The 17589-nt window shown below is 39.4% G+C and overlaps 1 protein-coding gene across 5 annotated transcripts in view; it reads left to right on the top strand.

Moving 5' to 3' along the window:
• Positions 1 to 17589, top strand: part of GLI2 (GLI family zinc finger 2) — a 420094-nt gene that overhangs the window by 381513 nt on the left and 20992 nt on the right. For all 5 annotated transcript variants that reach the window (XM_007494044.3, XM_056793745.1, XM_007494045.3 and 2 more), the window contains one exon: positions 8924 to 9055. In XM_007494044.3, the coding sequence (XP_007494106.2) occupies positions 8924 to 9055 (132 nt within the window). The remainder of the gene's footprint in view (positions 1 to 8923; positions 9056 to 17589) is intronic.

Here is a 17589-nt window from a genome sequence, read left to right as displayed (position 1 = left end):
ACCCTCCCAAGCAAACAAAATCAAAATGAGGCTCGAACCCTCTGACATGGAGCCTCCTAAATACTGAGACTCAGAAGGAATGGTCACTTTTAATTTGAAGACATTTATCAATAACCCATATGACAAATTCTTGCCTGAGTTCAGTTCCAAGTAAATTTTTGCTTCTGAAGACAAATTTGTTTTCTTTTTGCTTAAAGAGAAAAAAAGAGGTAAAGGAAAAATTTCTCCTTTTCCCCCCTCTTAGCTAGCAAAAAAAAACAAACAAACAATGGGCCAATTTTAACCCTGACACATTAAGAAAAATCAACTCATGTGCCTGAGTGGACCTCTTTCCTCTGCTCTCTTTAAATGGACACTTTTATCTTTTCCTGAAACTATGTTTTAATCTGTAAACTGCTTCATATCCATTCAGAATTTTTTTAAAAATGTAATTAAAGTTATTTGCAATTTTCTTGGAAAGCCATAAGACTAGGTCTGCAGAAGACTTTGAGAGGTCATCTTGTCTGTGTCTCAGTCAGCATGTACTTAAAGTCATCCTAAATAAATGGGCGTTGATCCCATTTCCAGAGACCTTGAAGTAAGAAGATCCTGGAGCTTACTGCTGTCATCAGTTACCCTGTTTAATATGAGTACCCCACTACTTTGTACTTCCCTGGGAGTTATTCTGTTTTTGTTTTTTGGAATGTATCAGCATTTGTCTTTAGAATAATGTTAGAAAGAATAAATTAATTAAAACAGGCTGTTTTCTGAGAACTAAGCAAAAATACTTCTCCGAAGATCTGGTTTTCTCTGTCCCCCTGTTTAAAATCAACAGTCACTAAGAGACCCTAATTCCAATATCCTCTCCACTTGGAGGCAGAAACTTAACATTAGAAGTGAGCCAATGAACTCTGGCAAAGTAAGATCCTGGGTGGTCAGATCCTGCCTTCAACTTCCAATGTCAGTCCCAGTGGAATCAGTGGGAGTTATGGATTTAATCTCATTTGGGAGTTGTCCTCTTAAACCTCAAATACTTCTCCCAGGGGGCTATTCCAAAAGCAAAACATTTTCTGGTTGTCATCTTCAGATGATTTTAAGTTTAATGCAAGCTTTTTAAACATCTGTCCCTGGAGAGCAGGAGGTAACTCCGTGCTGTGCTCCGGACAGAGACTAGCTAGTACACTTCACTTGAGTGAAAAAAGCAGGCCCAGCCCTCCAGAGAACTGCCTTTTTTCTCCATTTGGTGAGTTTTCCTTGCTCCCTCCACTTTTAGCCACTCAGTGGCCTTATCTGCTCTTCCACTTGTCCTCTTCAAAACATGTGTCTAGGAGAGGTTCTGATATTACACATGAGTGTACATTTAAGTCACTGTGTTTACTCTCCCAAGAGTATTGGGGTGTTTGAATTTTCAGCTTCCTTTCTAATTAATATCTTAGAACAATAGAACCAGGAGGAACTTTCACAATCTAGGCCAACCCTATCTTTTTTTCAGAGAAGGGGGTAAGACCCAAAGAGGAGTAATGATTTAACTCATTAGTAGTGGCAGTGCAAGATTAGAACCCAAACCTCCTAAACTCCCAGCCCAATATACCATTTTCTATACTTCATCTGCCAAATAAGGAATTGGACTAGATCTCTTTTCTTATTCAACTCCTCCATGAATGTGGAAGGCTTTGTCCCCTCTTAAAATTTTTCAAACATCAGTGAATAAGTGGTCAATGTGTTGGGATGGGGAGGATGTGACAAGGTGATGACAAGGACCTTCTTTAACATTGAGACTGATTCTTATCAATGATGACTCTTCTCCATCTAATCTAACAAATAGATTCCCTAGATTTTTCCTATTCTCAGAGAGAGACGAATAAGCAAGTCTCCTACACAGTATCCCTACTCTCTTCTACTACAGAAGAATCCTCACAGTTCTCTCTACAGAGACCCTAAGAAGCAGGTTCCAAGAAAGATACAATATCACACAAGTCTAAAAGACAGGGAGAACATCTGTTCCTGTGGGTAAGGAGATACCCGGTCTCTGTCGTCCTGAACATCTTTCTGTAACTTGCCTCAAGTAAGTGGAGGCAAGAGGCTAGTTTAGATCCCAGTAACCAGCAGTACCCTCTTCTGTTTTAATCACTGACGTCAGAGTACTGCCTTGACAAGACTGGAGAATTCATTCGGTTGTAAGATCTCTTTTGCCCTTCTGTTCCTCCAACGCCTTGCCTTGACTAGAGGTTCTCAAAGTAGGAATGACCACTTGTTGGGGATGTTGTAAGACAGATTCAAAGTTCCCTCTACATCTGAGATCCTTTGACTCCCTACCCCCACCCCACCCCTATATTACTGCATACCCTGCCTGTGTTGTGAGGGAAAGACTGTCTGGGGGAAAGCCCTTATAACAACATTCATAGTAGCAGTTCTGAAACCAGAGAAGAAGTTTAGGATCATCTTCATTTCTGCATCCTCACGACCAGCAAGAAGTCCCAGAACACAACTTTAGCACTACAGATAAATCCAAAATAACATTTCAAACCAGGTATCATATAAGAAAACACAGAGTCAAGTGGGCATAGCTTCCTTCTTCACTTACTAGCTATTTCTTCAAACAAGTGAACAAAGATCATCTTCAAAAGAGCTTTGATGATAACAACTAGACATTAAAAGGGAGCAGTAGGTCCCAGGATGGTCCCATGATTAGATATATATATGATTTACAGTTGACTCTTAGAAAGGAGTCACAGCTATATGGCTCAAGGGAGATCTGCCAAAAAGGATTTCCAGTGTCTTTACTTTTAAATTTGACCCAAAGGGAGGATGCATCAGTGGAAAAAGGAGAGGGGCAGCAAGATGGCTCAGTGGATTGAAAGCTAGGCCTAGAGAAGGGGGTCCTAGGTTTAAATTTGGCCTCAGACACTTCTTATCTGTGTGATCCTGGTCAAGTTACAACTGCTATTGTCTATCCCTTACTGTTCTTCTTCCTTAGAACCAATATGTCATATTGATTCGAAGATGGAAAATGAGGGTTTTAAAAAAAGAGAGAAAAGCAAAAGAATAGTGATAGATGATGGATGAATGGATGGATGGGTGGAATATAGATAAAGGGGGAATTTGGGGAAAGAGTACAAAGATACTTTATCTGTAGCAAAAAGATACTTGCTTGTTCCCAAGTATAGTCACAATGATACATGCAGAGTTTTTTTGCAAAGCTTAGAGCCCTCAATGCCAGATAGTATTACTGTGACTGAAAAAAAGCAAATTCATTACTCTGTGTGTCTGTGTTAAGTTAAATTACCAAATATTTATTTAGTGTCTGCTATGCCAGAGGCTCTTGTGAGTATTTGCTATGGGGGATGGCAGAATAAATGCAAAGCATGGCTTCTGGCCTGGAAGAGCTTGCTTATCTAATCTGTTTGGAATAGTAGCAGTAGAAAGCAATATGTTAAATACCAGATGCAGTGCTACAGACAGAGGTCTGAAAGGGGAGAGATCACAATGGGCTGGAGTGATTAAGGAAGACTTCATGGAAAAGGTGACACTCGAATGAGACCTTGGAGTTCTTGCCTTAGAAGACCCAAGTTGGAGATAACATTTTAGGAGGAAAAGATGGCTTGAGCAAAAGTGAACAGTTATATGCTGAAACCCACAGTTGACTTCTTTCTCCAACGATCTCTCTTCTACCTTCTTTGCCTCCCATTCCTCAGTAATATTTGGCCTTCCTGGATTCTGCTTTAAAAATCAAAAACAAATAAACAAACTCCCTCCCTTCCTCCCTTCCCAGGAGATATGGCTTGGGGATGGCTTGGCCTGTTTTATTCCCTTCAGCTCTTCCATTTCTTTCCAGACAGCTCTTTTATGGTTAACCTATTATCTATCAGTGACGAGTAAGCAGACCTAGACCATGGAGAAGGAAATTATTGATTTCTTTTTGCAGGCTGCTAGATTTCTCCCATGTGCACACATATTTCACCTTTGCATTTAATTTGCTTCTCATCATCCCTTTTAGATTTGTTTCCACTGAACTTTTCCATAGTTCCAACACCCAAAAGATTCTCCTTTGCTAAGGGCCTTTTTCTCCCGTCTGGGTCTCTGCCCTCTTGATCAGAAGGATTGCTTTTGTCTGTCCTTTTCTACATCAGTCAGAGTTGCATCATCTGCAGATTTCATTAACATATTATTTGCAACCTTCCACCTGACCCCAGTCCACATAGCATTAATTAGAAGGATAAGAGGAAGCAGACCTATCCCCCAACCCCTGGGTCACCTCAGTAGACACCTCTTGTCTCATCGATTATTACCCGGTGCTTATTAGAGTCTTTCAGCTGTCGTATGTCGGCCAATTTAAATTTGTCTGGTGAAGGAATTTTCATTAAATGTTCTATCTCAACCTTTTCTCCATTCTAAAAAAGAACAGCAACACTTTTTCTTCTGTATCTGCATCACAGAACCCAGTCCATTTACTTCACCAAGTTTTGGCAGGAGTAGGAATGGGGAAGATGTAGACGGCTTGTCTTTTTTAAACACCTTGAGCCTTCGAGTCACTGGGGGCTAATATTAATTTTTATAGGAGAGGCAGTGTGGCATAGTGAATAAAGAGTCTGAAAGAGCCAGACCCTCAAGTCCCACTTTTGACATAGCCTGCATTTGTGACCTTGAGCAAAGAACTTATCCTTTAAGTGTCCGAAACAACCATTCAGGATTGTAAATAGCAGAACAGTTGAGAGTTTCCAATAGGCGAGGAAGTACCCTTACTGGAACTTCCTTATACAATTGAAGTGACAAGTCCAGACACAATTGACTATAATATTGAAATATTAATATCAAGTTTAATATAATTTGGGGGTCGGGAGAAGCTGAGGGAACACATTTCCTTTTCTGCCCCCATCTTTTGATTCCATTACAATTTTTTGTTTGTTCTTCATTTGTCATGACTAATTCTTTCTTTCTTTTTTTCCCTAACCCTTTTCTTCCATCTTGGAATCAATACTAGATATTAATTCTAAGGGAGAAGAGTAGTAAGGGCTAGGCAATTGGAGTTAAGCAGTGTCACACAATTAGGAAGTGTCTGAGGTAAGATTTGAACCCAGGGTCTCTCTTGTCTCTGGACCTGACTCTATTCATTGAGTCACCTAGCTACCCCAATTTCCTACTCCCAATTTGTATAAAATGATCTCTACCCCTCAGACTACTTGGTTCCCCCAAACATTCAAAGTTTTCTTGACTTAGATGGTCTTGCAATTGATAGTGAATCATTCTCACAGAATAGGAAACCTACTAGTTCCTCTCTTTTTTCTTAATCTTTGCCAGAGGAGCTAGATATGAGACCTGTTGTCCCAGTGGGTGCCTGTAAAACACAACTTCTGTTTGCCTCAATTTCTTCATATATAAAACAGGGATAATAATAGCATCTACTTCCCAGGGTCACTGTGAGAGATAGTATTCATAAAGCACTTAGCAAAATTGAAAGTGCTATACCAATTACTGGGGGGTGGGAGTGTTTATTTTTTGTTTTGGTATTCAAGGGGACCAGAGAGACCTATGTCACTTTATTGGTTATGATGCTGGCCTAACTAATAAACTGATATTCTTACCCAAAAATCTCTCGAGATATATTTTTTTTAAATAACCCTTACCTTCCGTCTTAGAATAAATATTACATATTGGTTATAAGGCAGAAGAATGGTAAGGGCTAGGCAATGGGGGCTAAGTGACTTGCCCAGGATCACCCAGCTAGGAAGTGTCTGAGGCCAAATTTGAACCCAGGACCTCCCATCTCTAGGCTTGGCTCTCAATCCACTGAGTCACTCAGCTGCCCCCTTGGGATAATTTTAATCATAACATCACACACTTAGAGATGGAAGGGACCTCCAAGGCCTTATACATATACATGTGTGTGTGTGTGTATATAATATATATATATATACACACACCAAGAAGTAGCCTTACCTTGACTAGAACCTAATATAGCTTTAGGCCACAAGACTGAACAGTGGACAGCTCAGCTTCACTGACTCCAAAATGTCAGCAAGCTTGCCTGTCCCTACCCTTGTCTAAATTCTCAGCACCTCTATGCCATGCTCTTTTGCTCCTCTGGCTAAATTAGAAAACCCAAATACCATTCATCAATTTGAAGTATTTATCAACTCCGTTAACAAAAAGGATTCCGTACTTACCATCGTGCAGAACCAGCATAGAAAGAGAGCCCACCTGGAGCCAGAAGAATGATGTTTCAATCACTGACTATATTTGTCCTTGAGCAAGCTATTTCCCATCTTTGGGCTTCGGTTTCCTCAACTATAAAATTAATACTCTCACTAGATAAAAATTAAGGTTTCTTCTAAGTGATTCTTCACTGAGTCACTTGTCTGCCTTTAAGTATATAATCCTGGGGTCTGACTTATGGCCATTAGATGGTCAGTAGGCTTAATGGGGCCCTTCCTTTCCCAGGATGTGCAATGCTTTTTCTTTCTTTATTCATTCATTCATTTTTAACATTCATCTTAAAAAATGTTGAGTTCCAAAATCTCTCTCTTGCTCCAGTTCCATCCCTACCCATGGAGAAGGTAAGCGATGTATGGAATCCATTATACTTGTGAGGTTCTGTAGAACATATTTCACATTATATTTTCTCAAAATATATAAATTTATTTTCTCTATTTTAGTGATGACACATTCATTTTTAAGAGTTTTAAAGAGCATAGTCCACTTTATATCCCTGTCAGTCTTATCTTCCCCTTCTTTTCTAAATAATTAGCATTTTCTACCAAGAAAAGTCCAATTTGTCCTCTATGATGAGAAAAACTCCTCATTTCAACTTGTTTACTGGCTTTCGGCAAGCATCTTGGCTTCTCTATGCTTGTTCATAATCCAGAACCATTGGTATGGTACCTGCCATTTAAGTCACAGGACTTAACCAAACATAAGAGTTGGTAACTCCATCAAAACCATTACATTTCTTACCTCTGTAGTTAGATGGAAACAAAGCCGAATCCCTAATCTTGACCAAACTTGTCCCGACAAAGGCGAAATGAAGCCTGATATTTAATCAGACTCTAGACAACTCTGCATAATAAGCTCATTACCTTAATGGGTGAATAGTTTCTCATCTGTAAAATGTGGAAGTTAGACCATAAGACCTTGGAGGACCCTTCCTTCCTTCCATCTCTCAGTCTGTGATTAACAGTAGCACTTTTAGGTTTGCTAAAGGCTTCACAAATACTTTGTCATTTGATTCTCACAACCATGAGAGGTAGGTGCTATTATTATCCCCATTTTATAAGTGAAGAAACTGAGGTAGAGGTTAAGTGACCTGCCCAGGGTTCACACAGCTAGTAAATGTCTGAGGTCAAACTTGAACTCCTGTCTTCCAGACTTCCAGGCTCCAGGCTCTGTCCACAATTCCATCTAATCTACAAGGTTATGCATGGAAAGCCAAGAAAACTATGGTATTGTGCCTGCCAAGAGCATTTGAAGTTAGCCCAGTATCTCTCCATTTTTTTCTTGCCCCAGATTCCCTAACTCATAAATGGTTAAAAAGAATGATCAAGTTACAACACATCTAACCACAGGCTAAACTATTATGGTGACTCTTGTTTTTGACCCATTTAAATGAGCCTTTGCCAGAACAGACATGTATATAGCCTCACCATACTGGATCTTTTTTAATGTTCCAGAGCCCTGGGAATAATATGTGTGTGGTGGGCATTTACCTGCAGTTGAAGAGAGGTATAAGTGTGACAGAGGCTTGCGTAGGTATGTAATACTTTGATGGAGGGTAGCCCTGTTACATGATCAGGGTTGGAGACTTCCAATATGGGAAGTCCCTCTACCAATGTATATGATAATTTATAGCAACTTGGACCAAGTAACTTGTAGTGTTAGATCAGGAGTTCTTAATTTTTCTTTTTGGTTGTGGACTCTTTTGGCAATCTGGTAAAGAATATAGATCTCTTCTAAGAGTAATATTTTTATTTTTATCTGTTAAAAACCCTTACCTTCATCTTAGAGACAATACTGTGTATTGGTTCCAAGGCAGAACATCATTTCAGGGCTAGGCAATGAGGGTTTAATGGCTTGCCCAGGGTCACACAGCTGGGAAGTGTCTGAGGTCAGTTTTGAACCCAGACCTCCTGTCTCTGAGTCTGGCTCTCAATCCACTGAGTCATCTAGCTGCCCCCTAGAATAATATTTTTAAAAACATAGGATTATAAGGGAAAACAATTATATTAAAATGTAATTCCAGAGGCAGCTAGGGAACACAATGGATAGAGCTCCAGGTCTAGAAGGACTTGGGTTCAAATATGGCCTCAGATACTTCCTAGCTATGTTACCTTAAGCAAGTCACTTAACCCTGATTGCCTCCCCCTTGCTGCTCTTCTGTTTTGGAACTGATCCTGAGGGTTTAAGTAAAAAGAAATGAAATTTCAAAACAATGTTTAAAAAAGTTATGGACCCTGGGGGGTTAGTTTAGTTTGGTTTTCTTACCTATAAGGGGTAACAGTATTATTCCTGCAATACAATGACCAGGAACACTGAGGAATTGGGATATTTAGCCCACGTACTGCAGCTTAGGTAGCTTAGGTCAGAACATGACTTAAGCCCAGATATTCTTGCCTCCAAGGCCAGCTCCATAACTTAACTACTCTAATGTTTTGCTTGTCTTTCTGTGTTAATGTATAAAACTAATCTGAAGTGGAAATGGGGGTAAGGGTCAGAGACAGTGAAAAGAAAGTGGAAAGGCTCTTCTGTAAGTCACTGACTCCCTAGAATGTATCACCTATCTTTCCACTCATTTACCCTCATATGCCAAACCAAATGGGAAGGGGAAATAGACTCCCTTTTCCTGCTCTAGACCAAGGGTGACTGTCTAGTCTTGATGAAGTCATCTCCCCAAACCCATTCATGTCTCCAGGTAAAACAAGCGCACTATACACTCTTTCTCCTCCTCCCCCAGGAGCATCTGACAGACCTCAAAGAGGACTTGGATAAAGATGAATGCAAACAAGAGCCTGAGGTTATTTATGAGACCAACTGTCACTGGGAAGGCTGCGCCAAGGAATACGACACCCAGGAGCAACTCGTCCATGTAAGTGATGGCAAGGAGAGACCCTCAGCATAAATCAACACGGCCACAGCCGGCCATCCCTTTGTCAGAAGGCTCCAGAGAGCACCAGTCTGGGCCGGGGACTTCAAAATATGCAAAAAAAAAAAAGAGAGAGAAAGAATTATGTCATGGAGGCAGTGTGACATAGCAGGGATGAACTTGTCTGCAGAGGGGAGACATTGATACATTCATATTTCATGCTCTTAGCCACTTTTCAGTGACAAGCTGGGCCAGAACTACCTTCATGAACATGTACCCACATGTACAGATGTCTGTATCAGAATAATTGGAACAGGGAGAGGGGCTGCCCTACCCCTGGGAAAGGACATGCTTTTAGAAAATTGAGTCACCTGACACTGCTGAGCATCCCTGGAAGGTCACGAGATGATGGAAGGATTCAGCACCTGGCCTCCTGTTTGATTGTCTGACCTTCTCCATAGGAGTGCTCTGGGGATGGATGGGCATCAGACCCCAAATGTCTTCCCCTTCCTTACTGATTTTCCAGTCTGGTGAGATACTGTGGGAATGGTGCTCTTCTGAATAGAAGTCCAACTGGCACCATGTTTAGCAATACTAGCCCCCACCACTGATACCTCAATAAGTCTCTTGAATAACCATTCCTCTTGAAATGAAAGTGGCCATCATTATTAGGCCAGGGTGATTTTTTTAATTTCTTTTTAAATTTTTTTAAAATTTTATTTAGAATATTTTTCCATGGATACACGATTCATAATTCCCCCTCCCCTGCTTTCTCTTCCCCCCTCTCAAAGCCAACAAGCAGTTCCACTGGGTTATACATGTATCATTGTTCAAAGCCTATTTCTATATTATTCATATTTGCAGTAGAGTGATCTTTAAACATCAAAACCCTAATCACATTCCTATCGCACTAGGTGATCAAGCATATATTTTTCTAATGCATTTCTGGTTCCACAGTTCTTTGTCTGGATGTAGATAGCGATCTTTCTCATAAGTTCCTCTGGAAAAGTCTGTTACATTCAACTGTGCCACAGTGTATCAGTCTCTGTGTACAATGTTCTCCTGGTTCTATTCCTTTTGCTCTGCATCAATTCCTGAAGGTCTTTACAGTTCACATGAAATTCCTCCAGTTCATTATTCCTTGCAGCACAATAATATTCCATCACCATCAGATACCACAATTTGTTCAGCCATTCCCCATTTGAGGGACACCCCCTTATTTTCCAAATTTTTGCCACCACAAAGAGCGCAGCTATGAATATTTTTGTGTAAGTCTTTCCTTATTATCTCTTTGGGGGTACAAACCCAGCAGTTATGGTTTAGGGGTACAAACCCTTTGGGGTATAAGCCCAGGGGGTTATGACATTCATTTAAAGCCCTTTGCACATAATTCCATACTGCCCTCCAGAATGGTTGGACCAATTCACAACTCCACTAGCAGTGTACTAGTGTCCCAATTTGCTATATCCCCTCCATTTATCACTTGCCTTTGCTGTCATATTGGCCAATCTGATAACTGTGAGGTGATACCTCAGAGTTGCTTTAATTTGCATTTCTCTAATCAGGAGGGATTTAGAACACTTTTTCATGTGCTTATTGATAGTTTTGATTTCATCATGTGAAAACTGCCTGTTCATGTCCCTTGACCATTTCTCGATTGGGGAATGGCTTGATTTTTTGTAAATTTGACTTAGTTCCTTATATATTTGGGAAATGAAACCTTTGTCAGAGAGTGTTGGTTTTAAAAATGTTCTTCCAGTTTGTTGCTTTCCTTCTAATTTTGGTGTATTGGTTTTGTTTTGTACAAAACTTTTTTAATTTGATATAATCAAAGTCATTCATTTTACATTTTGCAATGTTCTCTTTCTCTTGCTTGGTCTTAAGTTCCTTCCTTTCCCACAGATCTGAAAGGTATACTAATCTATGTTCACCTAATTTATTTATGATTTCTCTCTTTATATTTATTTTTATATTTATATGTATAAATAAATATTTTTTTATTTATATTTATATTTACCCATTTTGAATTTATCTTGGTCTAGGGTGTCAGATGTTGATCTAAACCTAATTTTCCCCATACTGTTTTCTAATTTTCCCAGCAGTTTTTGTCAAATAGTGAGTTTTTGTCCCATTATTTCATTATTTCCCTTGATATTCTTGATCTTTTGTTCTTCCAGATGAACTTTGTTATAATTTTTTTCTAATTCTATAAAAAAGTTTTTTGGTAGTTTGATAGGTATGGCACTGAGTAAGCAGATTAATTTGGGTAGGATTGTCATTTTTATTATATTAGCTTGTCCTACCCATGAGCAATTAATGTTTTTCCAATTTAGATCTAGTTTTAATTGTGTAAAAAGTATTTTGTAGTTGTGGTCATATAATTCCTGTGTTTGTCTTGGAAGATAGATTCCTAAATATTTTATATTGTCTAGAGTGATTTTAAATAGAGTTTCTCTTTCTAACTCCTGCTGCTGAGTTTTGTTGGAAATATATGGAAATGCTGATGATTTTTTGTACCCTGCAACTTTACTAAAGCTGTTAATTATTGCCACTAGCCTTTTAGTTGATTTTTCTGGGGTTCTTTGAGTATACCATCATATCATCTGCAGAGAGTGGTATGTAAGGGGGGAAAGAGTGTTATTTTTAAAAGGGTTGGGCTGGATTATTTAAGAGTGTCATTGCCAGGAATTTAATTTATTCCAAAGAGATTTATTTACAATTCATTTACAAAATGTAGAAAGAGTGAGTGAAGTAAGAAAATCAGAAAGAAGACAGGGTAAAATAGCTAACTTAAGCACTAAGTAATTTACTCCCAGCTCTGGGCCCTTTTCCTCTTTCTCTAATAATTGGGTTTTGAAGTCTTTTTTGAGCTCTTCCAGAATCTGGGTCCAATCCATATTTTTCTTTTGGACTTTGGGTATATTTCCTTTGCTTTTGCTGTCCCTTTCTGTGTCTGCACCTTGCTCTTTGCCTCCATAAAAAGTCTTTAGAGTGAGGTGCTTTTTGTTGATTGTTTGCTCATTTTTCCCATCTAATTATAGTTAGGCTCTGTTTTCTGGGAAGTTGGGATACCCTCTTAAATTTCAGTCCTTCCTTGATGTTATTTTTGGCTTATTTTCTGGATTGTTACTTGTTTACCAGATGGTCTGAGGGCTGACAGCTCTGAGAGTCCCCTCCCCCTGCTGATTCAAATGACCCTTGAGATGCTGATACTTAAAGACTTTCCCTAGCCTTAGGTGTAAGCTTTTGATCTCAGTCTGAACTTGATCAGGTCAGGTGCTGATCTGATTGTAGCCCCAGGCTTAGGCCTTTGGTTTTTTGTTTTTTGTTTTTTTTTGGTCTCAAGATGTTCTTGATATAATCAAGAACACTCGATTTCCCTGTCCTCTAGCTCCACCCCTAATTTTAGGCAAAAAGATCATGGGGAGGCTTCCCCTGAAAACTGTGATCTCACCCCAAACCCAGACTGGAATTCCCCCTTCAGCCCAGACTGTCTTGGGCTGGGACTCTGGACTTCTCCACAGGTTTGCAACTTCAAGGGGTGTTAGTTGGCTTGGACCTCTTTTTGCCCAGTGGGATCTCATGATCCAACTTAGCTTAGACTTAAGTTCAGAACCTGTGAGAGCAGATGGGGGGTAGGGGTGGTTTGCTCTTGGCTTGTTATTCATTGGTTGCTATGCCTCCTGTTAGCTCCACTCCTCTCTTACCTCAGTTCCCCAGATCATCTCTGCCTGCCTTTTGGGTTTTTCTTTTTTTTGTGAAGATTGTTTCCTTCTGTCTCTTTGTTGGTTCTTTCACTACTGTATTTGTTTTGTGGCAATATTTTACTCTTGATCAGAGAGGATTTTTGTGGTGAAACAGTGAGCTGCTGCCCTAATTACTCTTCCATCTTGGGTCCACCCCTGGAATCTCAGACCAGGGTGGTTTTGAAGAACCCTATGCTAAAGTGACCCTTACTAATGAAATACTCACTCAGAAATTGTCTTTTAACTCATAGAAGAAAGTCAGCTGTTCTTTCTCCCTAGACCACTTCCAGAAGACTTAATAATTTCTTGGCTCTTAATTTAAAGCTAACTTTTCCTAATTTTATAAGATTATCTATTCTCTTTGCTTTTTATCCTTTCTCTTCTCATGAAAACTCTTAAGCTTGTTTACAGTTTCTTTACATCCCTAAAACCTTGGCCAAGAAGACCGGAATTCTCAGTAAAGACATTTTATTTGTTCCTGAGAGAGATAGGAAAGTTTAACTCATTATGGATCGAGCACCTAAGAATTATATCAAAACCTTTGAAAATTTATTTTGGGTTTATCCCATACTTTAGAGTAATAGATTTCCTATCTACTATATAAAGTAAGATTTCCTATTCTTTGCCTAAAATACATTCTCTAAGGTTGCCCCCAATTTTGAGCTTACAGTCTCGATTTGTAGAACCTGCTTGCCTTCTCCCTCTGTCTAGGCTTGAAGTTCAGAGATACAGCCTTAAAGGTCTTCTAAAGGCACCATGTCTGACCACAGCCTTTTTTGTGTTTAATCAGTACAGTTATATTTAATTGAGGAGAGACTCAGTGATAAGCCATGTCTATCATCCACAGATAAATCTAGCCAAATTTGAAGGCCATTAGCTAATGATTTTTTTGAGTCATAGCAATTCCTATAGGACTCTCTCCTAAAATGTGGAAAGGATACAATCTACGTTGGGGGAAGAAGCATCCACAATAATGAAATAAGCAATCTTTAAAATTACTAAAGTCAGCAGACAAATCCAAGTGAGGGACATACCCCCAAGGAAATGGCCTAGGAGGATGTGGGAAATAATTTGAGGTTTTAAAATGTTTTAGTTGTATTTTTTCCCCTTAGCTTGGTGTTATTGCCATATAGACATACCAATTATGCTTCAGAAATGGGTCCATTTATAGAGAGAATAGAAAATGAACTTGGTTAATAGTTCAACAAATATTTAGTGAGCTCCTGCCCCACATAAGGCAATGTATCAGGTGCTATGGAAAACAGAGAAGTATAAAATTCTGGCTCAACCCTCTGGATGCTTAAAATATGGCTGGAGAAATAAAGCACCTGAGAAGTTGATTAGCAGTAAAAGACAGCATAGGATAAGCACCCAGTGAGAAGTATAGATAATAGAAGAAAAGAGAAAAGACTATTGACTAGAGTAGTAGGCAGGGCCTTCTGGAAAAGGTATCATTTCTAGTCAGTTTTAAAGGCTGGGCAGATTTGGATAAATAGAAGGGACAGGCAGATATAAATTCCATGTGATCAAACAGCCAAGGTGTAGTGGTGAGAAAATGCCAGGTGAATTGAGAAGAGAGAGAAATCAGCATGGCTACAAGAAAGTGTTTGCCTCTAGGGATTACTTTTCTCCATGTAATCTCAGTGCCTCACCAAATGTCTGGCTCATAGTAGGTGCTTAATAAATGTTTATTGATGAATTGATAAAGATGAAAATGTAGGATAGTGTGAGATAGTAGAAAGCCTGGATGTCAGAATTAGATGGTTAGCTCCCCATATGAGAAATCCTTCCCCAGGGAGCTTTTGTATGGCAGGGAAGAAAAGAAGGAAGGGAGAACTATCTTTCCTGATAGTTGACAAGACCTCTGGAAGTCCCCAGGGCTTCCTAATGGGCAAGGATTGCCCTTCCCATGCTAACATGGTAGCCCATTTGCAAAGCTGCATTTTTCTTTGCCTTCGAAAATAGATGATGATTTAGCTCAGAGTGGGAGCATGGCCCACAGGCGTGGGCGCTGGGCAGATTATTAACAATTTGTTTCTAAGTAAACCAGTAAGAAAAAAATGTTTAAAGTTGTCAAGAAGCATTTTTATCATTTGAAAGGCTTTAAAAATGGAAAGTGGGGCTAATATGATGAGATTATCTGCCATAGTTCAAAGCATTGTAGGTTTCACTTGCCATGGATGCCCATATTCATATTCATGAAGTTCAGTCCTATACCATAGAAAGCAAGGCTGCTTTTCATTGCTTTTTTTTTCCTTCTCTTCACTGAGGCCATAATACTTCTCAATGCCTATGCTTTCAGCTGGGTAATAATGGAGCTCTGAGTGTGGGTAGGTCCCCATTCATCCTTAGGGTTGCAAAGTTATAGAAGTTGTTGCAGGGGGGGAAGGCAGAAAGAGGAAAGAAAAGGAAGGGAGAAGAAGAGGGGGAGGGGAATACCAGGGACAGGCAGAAGAAACTAAGGCAAAGAGGCAGGAAAGAGAAGAATGAGAGAGAAGGGAATCGAGAAAGCTAATAATTCAGTGTTCCTTCATTTCAAGCCAAAATAATTAGATAATATATGAAGCACTTTGCAAACCTTAATGCTGTATATAAATGTTAGCTATTAGTATTATCATCCAGACATTATCTAGTAGACAACTGAAGCCCCATCTTGGTGAAGAAAAACTCCATTTTAAATGTATTTTGTTGTTAAATTGCCTAAATTTCCCCCCAAACCTTCCCCCTTTCCTTGTGGGCCACCTTGAATACAAATAAGGGGAAAATAAAAAACAAAATGGCAATGCATCCACAAAATCTGATAATATATGCAGTGTTCCACACCTGTGAACTTCAGCCCCCTCCCCCACCTCACCCCCAAGCCTCAGCAAAGGACTGGGGTCTTCTTATTTGGGACAACGGCTTATTCTTTGAAATTTCATAACATTCACTGCTTGTGTTTGTTGCTCTTTCAATATACATTGCTGTTCTTGTGTATATCGTTTTATTGACTGCTTACTTCACCTTGTATGTATTCATATCTTTCCTTGCTTCTTTCTCTGTACTCATCATATTTGTGCTTACTTCTAGGATAATAATGTGCCATCATATTTGCATACTTTAGTTTAGTCATTCATTTCCAATTAGTTTGCATCTGCTTTTTGGGAGTCACACAAAGAGCTGCTATAAATGCTGTATATTTTATTATATTAGAGCTTTCTTTTTATCAACAACCTCCTCCAGCTTCATTGCTAATAACAGAATCTCCAATCAAAGGATATAGATCACTTTATTTGCATAATTCCAAAACTTGCCAGAATTACTATGTTAAAGGAATTCTTAATCCAAATCCAAAATGAGAATAAGGAAAACTTATTTATTTTGTGGAGGATAAACTTTCAGTGTGAAACTCCTGGTGGTATGTATAGATTGAAGACTGAGTGGGAATAGGGTTATCAGAAGGAATGTGGTTTGGCAATTAGTCACCACTATTACCACCAAGGAAGGGTGATCCCTGAATGTTGTTGAAAGAGGCACAACAGTGCCAGCAACCATCCTTCTTTTCTTACATCTCCTCCATTACATAAGTCTGTGGCAAAATTATGAGGCTGGCTGAATCTGTCTTCAGTGTCCCAGGCTCCTTATTCTGCATCCTTACCCTTCCCTATATCACCACCTCAAAGTAGCCCACTCAAGCCTTCAGGGCCCTTCCTCATGCTCTCTTCCTTTCCTTCCTCTATCCTTCACCCTACCTGCTCTGATCAAAGCACAAGCTCATCTACACTAACCACTCATGGGCAATGGAACACCCAATGGGATTTATATTTGATCAGGAAACAAAGAAAACAATTACTCTAGAATGGCAGAATTTCAAAAGATTAGGAAAGGGTTTTTTTTGGGGGGGGGGACTTGGATTAAGCCTCCCTAAAATAATACCACCTAGAAGAAGAGAGGAAGAGAGATACCATAATAATACCTTCATTTTATATAGTTCTTTCTTTTTAAAAATTGCTTTCACAGATCTCATCTTATTTCGTTTCCTTATCATTCTAAAAGGCAGACAAGCATCATTATCCCTTTTGGACAAAGAGGAAACAGGTCCATAAAAGTGAATTGAATTGGGTGCAACTAGGTGACTCAGTAAATTGAGAACCAGGCCTACAGAAGGGAGGTTCAGGGTTCAAATTTGACCTCAGATACTTCCTAGTTGTGTGATCCTGGGCAAATCACTTAACTCCCATTGCCACTCTTCTGCCTTGAAACCAATATTGCATTGATTCTAAGATAGAAGGCAAGGATTAAAAAAAATGGTGGATTGAATTTCCCATGGCCCTTGAGCAAGTTATCTCTGGAGGCAAAACTTTAGTCAACCTTCTGACTATGTTTGTGGCTCTTTCCAGTATCATATTCTGTTTCATATTAAAAGTCAGACTTAACTTACCACATAATTTTGGAACAAAATACTGATTGGAATGAATGATTCCTTTAGCAACTCTCTTAATTTGGATTGTGTATAGGTTATATACACATCTTATCTTTTCTCAGCAAGATGGCCTATTCATTGAACATCTTTCTTAGCTATTGCGAGTATAGAAAGACAGTGTTCTCTAAAAGCCATGTCTGTTCAACTTGAGGAAGTACACCCTAAGCATTAATGCCATAACAGCACCCCATGCTTTAAAGACAGTGACCACCCCTTAAATCATTAGAGTAGAGGCAGTAGGGTTATCAGTCTTCAATTAGTTCTCTCCCTTGCCATTGACAGACTTGAGCCTCAACTTCAAGATACTCTTGCACATGTTATAATGGGAC

Source organism: Monodelphis domestica, chromosome 4 (assembly GCF_027887165.1).
Source record: "Monodelphis domestica isolate mMonDom1 chromosome 4, mMonDom1.pri, whole genome shotgun sequence".
In the NCBI taxonomy this organism is placed as follows: domain Eukaryota; kingdom Metazoa; phylum Chordata; class Mammalia; order Didelphimorphia; family Didelphidae; genus Monodelphis; species Monodelphis domestica.
This window is presented reverse-complemented; position numbering and strand designations above follow the sequence as displayed.